This window comes from Pezoporus flaviventris, unplaced genomic scaffold, assembly GCF_033815535.1.
Source record: "Pezoporus flaviventris isolate CSIRO_AGI_PZ_B2104156 unplaced genomic scaffold, CSIRO_AGI_Pfla_v1 ptg000063l, whole genome shotgun sequence".
Classification (NCBI taxonomy): domain Eukaryota; kingdom Metazoa; phylum Chordata; class Aves; order Psittaciformes; family Psittacidae; genus Pezoporus; species Pezoporus flaviventris.
The window spans coordinates 4,716,540-4,727,265 of NW_026892611.1; the positions used below are offsets into that span (position 1 = coordinate 4,716,540).

Here is a 10,726-nt window from a genome sequence, read left to right on the forward strand (position 1 = left end):
GCCAGGTCCCATCCTGCTTGTGTTCTGCAGGCGCTGACCCCTCTCCTCAGGCACCGCAGCAGTGGCTGCGGGTGCTGCCCTTCTTCCCATGCCTCGCAGTCCCTCCTGCTTTTCTGCCCAGGTCTGACCGGGGCAGAGACCCACTGGGACCTGCCTGTCCTGCACAGGGAGCCCAGCTCTGAAGTTCGGCGCTCCTGACTTCTCAGGGAGCCGTACGCCCATTCCCCCATTGCAGGATCACCGCCCCCCGGGAGGGTGCTGCCCAAAAGCCCAGCCTTCACGGAGAGGGAACACAGGCCTGTGCTCACGGGGAGGGCACAGAAAGAAGCAGACTCTACCCTGGGGTGGCATCTGCCTCCCTTCAGGGCCACAAGGACTTCATGAGTCCAGCCAGGACTTGAGCAGTGCTGCTGCTGCTGCTGCTGGCACGGGCACCAGCTCCCAGGGCACAGCAGCACTTTCTCTCCTTCCAGATGCTGCTGCCCTTCATCAACATCAAGCACCCAGCTGTGTGTGAACGGGCCGTGGCAAGGATCGCAAAGCTGGCCGATTTGATGGCCAGCTCTTCCTCAGTGCAGGTAGGGAGGCAGGCACCCTCCAGCCAGGCTGTCTCCCATTCCCTGCCCACCGTGGGCAGCAGCCTGCGGCTCAAATGCCTGAGGCATTCAGCACGGCTCTGCCCTGGGCAAGGGTCTCGGCTTCTCTTTTTCCCATGTTTTTTCCTCCCCAGTGCCCTTTCTGCCAGCAGCCATCTTGGCCCCCAGTCCTGTGCAGGTCAGCACTGCCCAAGGAGCATGGCGGGAGGCCAGGCCTGGCAGCTCTCCCTGCCCGGCTGCCCAGCTCGCTGCTCTGGGAGGGCCCTGCACAACTCCGACCCTCCAGGATCCTTCCCTGGGGCAGTCTCAGGTTCGGAGCTTTTGTTGCGCTGCTGCCCCTCAGCCCTTCTACCTGTCCTGCCTCCCTTGCCCAGGTCTGGAGCTTGCTTGGACACGACCACAGCTCTTCCCACCATGACATCAGCAAGGACTGCTTGCTGGGACAGCTGCTGGGACGTCTCATTGTTTGCTGGACTAGCAAGATCTGGGCGATCCAGCAGGAGGCTTTGGTTGCTCTTCATCACCTCTCCATATTCATCCAGCACCAAAAATGTAAGAGAAGCTCTGTGGGCTTCATCCCTCCACACACAGACGTCTCCTCATAGTCCTGCTTGTTTCCCCAAGTATTGTAGTGGATTCTTTTTGTGCTTGCTGGAGGCTGTCCAGGGCAGCCTGCCCTCTTCCCTCACCTCCTTTGCCCGTCACAGCTGCTTCCCGCAGCATCCCAGCTATTGTTTTGCTGCAGAAGCCGAGTGCTCACCACAAGTCCGGCACTGCTCTTTGCTGCTCTCCTTCCCACTCTTCTCAGGGCCTCTCAGAACCCAGCAGTTCCATGGTCCCCATAGCCAAAGCTGTCACTGATGGTAATCAGTGCTGTGTCCTAATGACTCTTCCGTGATCCCCTCATGTTTAGGCATGACGTCACCTCAACCAGACAATTGTCATGATCATCCAGAGCATCCCCAGGCTGGAGGGAAGAGGGAAGCAGGGAAACCCTCCTGTCTTTCTCTGTGCAGCACGATTAGCATGGCAAAGGTAATGAGCTTCTTCCTTGCTGGGCCTCTTGTCTGGGGCATCAGAACGAGACTGGTGCAAGCAAAGGGATCCAGAACCAGCGGGCTTGGCATGACCTCACTGTCCCTGGTCAGAGGGTTGCTGCTGTTCTGGAGCAGGGACTTCAGAGGGCTGCACTCCAGGGTCCCTCCTCTCTCACCTAGGGACCTCTCTTCTTATCCTCTACTCCGCAACGACTGCAGCCCCTGCTGCCAGCTTTCCCGTGGGTCCTCTCGCCAGAGCTGCTCTCACTGCCCAGCTGAGCAGCACTATCAGGGCACTCAGTGTAACACGTCTTCCCCGCCTTCCTCCTTCCTGCAGGCATTTGAGGAATACCTCCACCCTGCTGATAAGACAGTCATCATCCTCAGGGCCATACAGGCCACGAGAGACTCATGCGTATGTGACAAGGAAGAGTTGATCAGCGTCCTGAACGTGGCCATGACAGAACCTGCCTCCTGGCTGACAGAGGTAAGCAGCCTGTGGCTGCCCTGTCCTCCAGTCCTTCCAGGCACTGTTCCTCCCTACATCCCATCTCCCCTCACCCAGGTGCTTCAGGCACCTTGAAGCCATTTCATGCCAGTAGAGTAGGATGGGAAGGGCAGCTGTTTCAGCAGCAGCTGAGGAAATGGCTGCAGTCTGGTGGCAGCACCACCCTCACCCGTGTGCTCTCCAGGTGCGGATCATCACGCGCTGCATCTATAACAACTTGCAGCACATCAGCGCAGCATCAGCCCGGTGCAGCCTGAAGTCGCTGTTTCTAAGCATGGCAGAGCAGAAGCCCAGGGAGATGATCTTGAGCCTTATAGATATCTCTCCAGCATGTAACAGGTACTGACCCCCACAGCCCTTGTGGGTTTGTTCCATGTGGGGAGAGGGACGTGGAGGCCCACAGAAAACTGCAGGACACCCCTGAGGAGCTGGGCCCTGTACCCCATCACTCTCTCCTGCCCTGCTGGGTTGGCCAGGCCTGCAGTAGCCAAAGCTGTCCAAGCCAGACCCGAGGCCTGCCACGAGTTTCCTCCCTGCCCCACAGGGAACAGTTTCAGCCCCCTCCTGCCTGCCCCATCTGGGACCTGGGCACTCCCAGTGAGGGGTCAGGAAGGGCCAGGGCTGCAGCACAGCCTGGCTGCGGCAGGGCTGGCCCAGGCACCGTGTGGTGGCCAAGGCAGCCCTGCTGACAGTGTTCTCTTTCAGCAAAGTTGCTCAGGCCATGTGGGAAGCGCTGCTGTCCCAGCCCCTCATCTTGGTGAAGGTCTTGAGGGAGCTGAGAAGGAACCTCCAGCACCTGCAGTTACGTATCAGACACGGATTCTGCAGAGTGAAGTTCTGTATCCGGCTCTTGGCTGTGAGTAACCAGACCAGTCCTTGCTCATACTCAGGGCTGTGCCTGCCTCTCCAGAAACACAGGCACAGCCCTCTTCCCTGCCATCTGCCCCCAAACAGTCACCTCCTCTGGGAAATAGGGATGCAGCCCGTTAGGGCCAGCCCAGCGCCAGGTTCCCCTGTGCCAGCCACACAGGGCCATGCCACGCTGCTTGGGTGCGGGTGCACAAAGTTCCTGTCAGTGCTCTGCTTACACCAGCAGAGCCGGCACAGACAAGCGTGTGGTGTGCGGCTGGTGTCCCCCAGCACGGGCTCTCTGTCCCCGGTGCCCTTGTCTTGAGCTGCCAGCGGGACCCAGGAGCTGCACAGTGCCGGGAGCCCTGCAGGCTCGGCCGGTCCCTCACTGCCATCTTTGTTTCAGCTCCTGGCCTGCAGCGATGTGACACCAGAGGAATTCGCTGGGGTGTACAACAGGGAGAAGTTCCCGTGGTGTCAAAATGTGGTGCTGTTCTCGCTGACGCTCACAGGCCTCATCACGTTGTCACAGTCACCTGACACGGTGAGCAGGGCATAGGCAAGGGAAGCCGTGTTGGCCTCCTGGGGCTGGGCAGTGGGTAACGCGGCGGCTTGACCAGGGCTGGGAATCGGGAGCTGGGGTCACGGCACCAAATGCCCTCAACGTCCAGTCACAGGCCCCGATCCCCTCAGTGCACCATGGGGATGGCCTGCCAGGAGGCTGCTGCAGGGATTCCTGTGCCACTGCCCAGTCAGTCAGGCAGGAGTCTGGTGCTTAAATGCCAGAACATTTTGGCCTGGGTGGTCCTTCGCCACTTGACATACAAGGAATTCTGTGCTTTGTACAGGCAAAGAAAATACTGGTCCTGCTGCCAGATTTGATATACATGCTGCAGACAGCCCACAGTAAGAACAGAAAGAAGATGCTGCTCATTTTCAGAAATGTGATGGGTCATTTGAAGAAGGACAGCTCCACTGCTCTGCAGCTGGCCGAGAATCTCCCGCAACTGTTTGATGATGTAAGGCTGCTATGGAAGCCTGATCCTCACTGATGGGCCCTTTGCAAGGACAAGTGCCTGTTAGCAGAGCCTGGTGGCAGCACTTCCATGGGGCTGTGCCCCTCCTCATGCCCCTGCGCTCTCACGGGGATGCCTTCTGGGCTCTGCAGCCCAGCTCAGCTTCTCCCTGACTTGCTGATGGCTCTGGGAGACCTGAAACCCCTCCCCTCAGCCACGCTGACGCCCTTGCTCAGGGAGCTGCTGCTACTGACGCCCTTCTGTCCTCCTCCTCCTCACCAGGTGTCCAGCCAGGTGCGAGAGCTCTCCATCTGCCTATTCAAAGAAGTAATACAGATGGCGGATTGGAAGCACCAGCGGCAGATGCGGAAGAACGTGCAGGGGAGCCTGGTCCCACTCGTGTTGCACATGAGTGATGAGACTGAGAGTGTGGCCAAGGTACAGATTGCAAACCTGAGCAGTGGTGTGGGGAAGGGCATGCTGAGCCCGCGGGGGTGGCCTGGGCAGCAGGGAGGGCAGGAGAAGCTGGCAGGGACATTTGCCACGCCTGCCCTATGTGGTCCAGCAGGGCTCAGCAGCAGCCCATGGCCACCAAGGCCTGAAGAGCAGAGTCCCCAGGGACTACCCAGCTGTCCCTGCAGGTGCTGGGGGCCAGGGCTTTGGGCCGCAAGCCCTGTCCACAATCTCCCCAATCGTTGTCCTCCTCTGCAGGCCTCTCACGAAGCCTTCTGTGTAGCTGCAAAGGTGCTCAAATGGAAATGGCTCAGTCACCACGTGCAGGCACTGGAGAGATGGAGAACTGTGGAGCGCTTGGTGAGGATAAGTCCCAGGCTGTACATGGGGTGCCCCCTGTGCAGTGGTGCCTCGCCTGCAGTGCTTCAGCCCAGAGCCTGCAGCCTGGTGCTGCATCCTCCTTCCCTGCCCTCAGGCAGAGCTCCCAAGGGCTCACCTCTCCACCCTCAGGATGTTGCAGGAGACCCATCTGGGCCCTTGCAGCGGCACAGAGGGCTCTCGGGACCTCCAGACCCTGCTTTGCATGTAGCTGTCTCTGAACCTCAGCCCCACAGGGCTCCTTGCTGGAAGATGCAAATGTCCTGAGGATGAAGGGGGGTGTGTGGGGTGCTGGGAAGGGGGACTGTCCCAGGTAACTGGGGAGGGTGTGTATCATCCCTGCGCCCTTTTGCTCTCTCCAGCTGGAGCACGACCGGAGCAGGGCTGAAGAATATGTGCGTCAAAGCATGCCTTATCTGCAGCACGCTCAGGTCACCGTGCGAATGGCAGCCGTGAGGTTCATCGGTGAGCCGCAGTCCCTGGAGTCCCCCTTATGGCAGCCTGGCCCCAGTCCCATCTGCTGCACTGGCAGCGAGGAGCAGCCCTGTGGCTGCCAGAGCCCCAGCTGCCCTGTACAGGGCCTGTGCAGCCAGGGGCTCTGTGCTTCCCCCTCCTACCCCTGCCCTGGCAGCAGGGCTCAGTGGCACCTTGCTCAGTGGCACCTCCCCTCGGGTCCTGTCCTTCCCTGGGGTCACCCCGCTGAGGGGAGGGAAGGGGTTCAGCCCAACCTTCAGAGCCGGGGCCACGATACTAGGAGTGTGCTGGGCGGCAGCAGGTCTGACCGAGCTCTCTGCACAGGACTGGCTGCGCGGTACCTGAATGACAGCAGCAAGGACACGCTGCAGGAGATCTTCAAGGGTGAGTAGGGGCAGTGCTGTGTGTGATGGGGCTGGCGGGGACAGGGGACAGAGCCTGGGCAGCGTGCTGTCCTGCTGTCCTGCTCCAGGGAACATCTTGGGGGCATTTGCTGTAATCCTGAGCAGCAGCTTCCAGGTGATCCATTTGTCTGCCTGCGCCTCCTGACCAGGGAAAGGGATGGTTGGGGCTGGCATGGTCTGAAAGAGATGCCTGTGGGTCTCTGCAGATCAGTGGGTTTCAGCTCTGCTCTTTTTCCGTCTGTTGCAGCACTCCATCCTTTGACAGGAGAAGAGGAATGTCAGGTCTCATCCCTGGTACAACAGACAATATACATCCTGACCTGTATATGGATGCAGAAAAGACGGAGGCGGACCCTGTAGGCGTTGTGCTCCTGACTCTGAAAAGCCAGGCAGCAGTTAAGCCCTGCTTAAGAAAATGTGACTTTTTGATTAAAGCTCCAACCACAATTCCAAGGCCATGGTGTCCTTCGCAAGCAGCATGGAAGGCCACGCAGCAGCCGCTGGGCAGCGGTTGCGTCCTGGCTCCACGTACCCACCTGGCCATGGTTGCAAACTGGGGAGTGTTTGGTGAGGAGAATCCCGAGGCTGGACACGGGGTGCCCCCTGTGCAGCGGTGCTTTGGCTGCCCTGCTCCAGCCAAGAGCACTGCTCACATACGAGGCAGCCCGTCCTGTCCCTCCTTCAGCTCTTACAGCTGCTTCCCACAGCATCCCAGGCACTGTTTTGCTGCAGAAGCTGGATGCTCACCACAAGTCCGGCACTATTCTTTGCTACCTCCTTCCCTCTCCTCTCAGGACCTCTCAGAACCCAGTTGTTCTGAGGTCCCCACAGCCAAAGCAAACTCTTCCCTCCTGATACAACCTGGAGGAAACCTTTCCCCTGAGCCGACTGGGCAAGGCAGAGTGGGAAGGAGAGAATAGGTTCCTGTTTTGCTGCAGAGCGGGTCTGGGTGGCGGGCCCATGGCAAGCCCCTGGGCACCTGATAGTCCCAGAGTACCGGCAGGAAAATCATCCCAGGGCACCGGTCCAGTGGCAGCGGGTACCGGCAGGTCTGTGGCGGGGCTCTGCGGGGACACAATGGTCAGCGCCGCCTTTAGCGGAAGGAGTATCCAATCTGGTCCTCCCCTGGTGCTCACCCGAGGCAGTAGCAGTGGGACAGGTTCTCTGAGGACAGACCGTGTCTGCGGCCGGGCCGCCGTTAGCAACCGTTTTGCCGTGGATACCTGGATCTTCTTCTATACTTGTGTCGTGGTTTAAACCCAGTCAGGCAACTCGTTCACTCCCTCCCTCCCTTCCCACCCTCCCCCTACTCCCGGAGGGACGGAGACGAGAATCGAAAAGAATGCAGCTCCCACGGGTTGAGACAAGAATGGTCTAGCAACTAAGGTAGAACACAAACCACCACTGCCACCACCAATAATAACAATGATAAAGGAAAGAACAAGGGAAGAGAATACAGCACCTCACTGCCAGCCGACTGCCATCTCGCCCCCCCAGCCCAACCAAGCACCGACCGATGCCTCCTCCAACCCTGCAGTCTTAGCCCCTCCGGGTAACCATCAGTTACATCCTGGGCATGACGTGCTGTGGTATGGAATACCTCTTTGGTCAGTTTGGGTCAGGTGTCCTGCCTCTGCTTCCTCCCGGCTTCCCCTCCTCCCTGGCAGAGCATGAGGCTCACAAAGTCCTTGGCCAAACCAAAACATCATTGTTATCAGATCAGTTCCCAGCTACAAAGAAGGAGAAAAATGACTGCTAATGCTGAACCCAGGACAACTTGCTTGGTGCCCTTATGGCTGCACAGGTTTTACATCTATTCTGCAGTTGCTTTTGGGATCAGCATTTGAATTGTCATTCAGTTCTCCACCTCCAAACCCCAAAAGAAGGCAACTGAGCATGCAAGTGCTTTGTCTGAGAAGAGCCCAAAAATCTGTGTGTGGAAGTGAATAACTGCTGGGGAAAGGCACCCACTGGTGCAGTCAAATGCGCTACTTCACTGCAGGCCCACCTGGGTTGTTGCACAGGCCAACTGTAGTTCAGCGTTTATGACGGGTCTGGGTTGTCTTATGTTTGTGGGTAACTGAATGCCCTCATTGCTCTGGTGTTGTTCAGCTGAGTTCTGCTCTACTTCCCGTTTGTTAGTGAGGGAATGGGTCAGCCTGGGTTGCTCTGTCACTTCAGGCAAATCACTCTGCTTGTGCACAGTGTTTTCACGTTTCCTGTGATGTTAATGACAAGGTTGGGGTGGTTTTAGGACAGGAGTGGGATTAGGCCACTCAGGAATTTAAATCCTCCTTGTGCAGGTAAGTGAAGTGCTGCTGCATGAGCTGGGAAGCTCTTGGCTTCAGCTGGAGCCTGTTATCTCCGTGGTGTGCGAGCTGAGCTTGTTGTAGTGCGGCCCAGTTCAGAGAAAACTACTCGTGTGTTTTTCTAGAGGTGGCAGACACTCAGGTGCTTTGTTCCATTTGTGTAGTGCTGAGCCTGGTCACAGGACTGCAATTTTCAACGCTTTTGGGCAAAATTGGGGTACCATTGCTCTGAAAAGGGATGGAATGTGAGACAGTGCTTGTTTCACGGGGTGAAAAACCCACGGGGAATCCTGCTTCTTCTGAAGGGATAGAAGACAACCAGTCAATGGATGTGCCACCGTGCAGGCAAAGGAGATCTGTGTTGCTGGGGTAAATATTTTCTATGGGTCTCAGACTATCTGCTTTGTGAAGAGTTTGACTTGGAAAGCAGATCTCTCACTCCCTGTTCATTCAGACACAGAATCACAGAATCCTAAGGGTTGGAAGGGACCTCAAAAGATCATCTAGTCCAACCCTCCTACAAGAGCAGGGTAACCTAGAGTACATCACACAGGAACTTGTCCAGGCGGGCCTTGAGTATCTCCAGCGTAGGAGACCCCACAACCCCCCTGTGCAACCTGTTCCAGTGATCTGTCACTCTCACAGTAAAGAAAGTTTTCCTGATGTTCACATGGAACCTCCTATGCTCCAGTTTACACCCATTGCCCCTTGTCCCACCACTGGACATCACTGAAAAAAACCTAGCTCCATCATCCTGACACTCACCCTTTACATATCTGCAAACACTGATGAGGTCACCCCTCAGTCTCCTCCAAGCTAAGGAGTCCCAGCTCCCTCAGCCTCTCCTCATAAGAGAGATGTTCCATTCCCTTAATCATCTTTGTAGCTCTGCGCTGGACTCTTTCAAGCAATTCCCTGTCCTTCTTGAACTGTGGGGCCCAGAACTGGACACAATATTCCACATGCGGCCTCACCAAGGCAGAGTAGAGGGGGAGGAGTGCCTCTCTTGACCTACTAACCACAGCCTTTCTAATGCACCCTAGGATGCCATTGGCCTTCTTGGCCACAAGGGCACATTGTTGGCTCATAGTCATCCTCCTATCCACCAGGACCCCCAGGTCCCTTTCCCCTTCACTACTGTCCAGCAGGTCAGCCCCCAACCTGTACTGGTACATGGGGTTGTTCTTCCCCAGATGCAAGACTCTACACTTGCCCTTGTTGAATTTCATCAAGTTCCTCTCCGCCCAACTCTCCAGCCTGTCCAGGTCTCGCTGAATGGCGAGACAGCCCTCTGGTGTGTCAGCCACTCCTCCCAGTTTAGTATCATCAGCAAACTTGCTGAGGGTACATTCAGTTCCCTCATCCAGGTCGTTGATGAAAATATTAAACAGCACTGGTCCCAGCACCGACCCCTGAGGGACTCCATTAGTCACAGACCTCCAGCTAGATTCTGCCCCATTGACCATAACTCTCTGCCTTCTTCCTTCCAACCAGTTCTTGATCCACCTCACTACCTGATCATCAAGCCCACACTTCCTTAGCTTATCTATGAGGATGCTGTGGGAGACAGTATCAAATGCCTTACTGAAATCAAGAAAAACCACGTCTACTTCTCTACCATCATCCGCCCACCTAGTTACTTGCTCATATACGGTTGGTCAAACATGACTTCCCCTTGGTAAATCCATGTTGGCTGCTCTTAATGACCCCCTCATCCTTGATAATATGCCTAGAGATGGTGTCAAGGATAAGTTGTTCCCTCACCTTTCCAGGGATGGAGGTAAGGCTGACCGGTCTATAATTACCCGGGTCCTCCTTCTTGCCCTTCTTATAGACCGGCGTGACATTTGCCATCCTCCAATCCTCAGGCACCTCACCTGTTTCCCACGACTTACCAAAGATGATGGAGAGTGGCTCAGCAATGACCTCCACCAGCTCCCTCAGCACCCGCGGGTGTATTCCATCCGGACCCATCGATTTATAGATGTCCAGATTACTTAACTGATCCCTAACCCAATCCTCATCTACCAAAGCAAACTCCTCCTTTATCCTGACTCCTTCCGGGGCTATAGGAATCTGGGTCCCCCGGGGAGAGTCTGCAGGAGTAAAGACAGAGGCAAAGAAGGCATTCAACACCTCTGCCTTCCTTATATCCTCTGTCTCCAGGGCACCCACCTCATTCAGCAGTGGGCCTATACTGCTTCTTGTGTTAGTTTTATTCGCTATGTATTTGAAGAAGCCCTTTCTATTGTCCTTGACGCGACTTGCCAGATTAAGTTCCAAGGAGGCCTTAGCTGTCCTAATTGCTTCCCTGCATCCTCTAACAGCTGTCCTATATTCCTCCCAAGTAGCCAGCCCCTCCTTCCATAATCCACAGATTCTCTTTTTCCGTACGAGTTTGCCCAGCAGTTCCTTGTTTAACCATGCTGGTCTCCTGGCTCCCCTACTTGACTTCCTACTCATTGGGACACTCTGATCCTGAGCTTTGAAGAAATGATTCTTGAATGCTGACCAACTATCTTGAGCCCCTTTACCACCTAGTACCCTTTGCCATCATACTTCCCTTAGCAATTGATTGAAGAGGCCAAAGATTGCCCTTTGGAAATCCAGAAATGTGGCCTTGCTAGGTATTCTATTCCTCCCACACAAGATCCTAAACTCCACCATCTCATGGTCACTGCAGCCCAGGCTGCCATTGACCG

The 10,726-nt window shown here is 56.3% G+C and overlaps 2 protein-coding genes across 2 annotated transcripts; both read left to right on the forward strand.

Annotated features, from left to right (window-relative positions):
- Nucleotides 1-417: 417 nt before the first annotated feature.
- Nucleotides 418-3,549, forward strand: LOC133278198 (uncharacterized). The gene is made up of 6 exons (XM_061470727.1): nucleotides 418-578; nucleotides 971-1,148; nucleotides 1,510-2,120; nucleotides 2,326-2,480; nucleotides 2,847-2,997; nucleotides 3,397-3,549. Exons 1-6 carry the CDS (start codon nucleotides 474-476, stop codon nucleotides 3,547-3,549), a joined length of 1,353 nt encoding a protein of 450 aa, XP_061326711.1. The 5' UTR covers nucleotides 418-473.
- A 284-nt stretch (nucleotides 3,550-3,833) lies between these two features.
- On the forward strand, nucleotides 3,834-5,807 carry LOC133277750 (maestro heat-like repeat family member 5). The gene is made up of 5 exons (XM_061469849.1): nucleotides 3,834-4,009; nucleotides 4,289-4,444; nucleotides 4,718-4,819; nucleotides 5,200-5,302; nucleotides 5,636-5,807. The coding sequence occupies exons 1-5, from the start codon at nucleotides 3,878-3,880 to the stop codon at nucleotides 5,701-5,703; spliced, it is 561 nt and encodes a 186-aa protein (XP_061325833.1). The 5' UTR covers nucleotides 3,834-3,877; the 3' UTR covers nucleotides 5,704-5,807.
- Nucleotides 5,808-10,726: the final 4,919 nt, after the last annotated feature.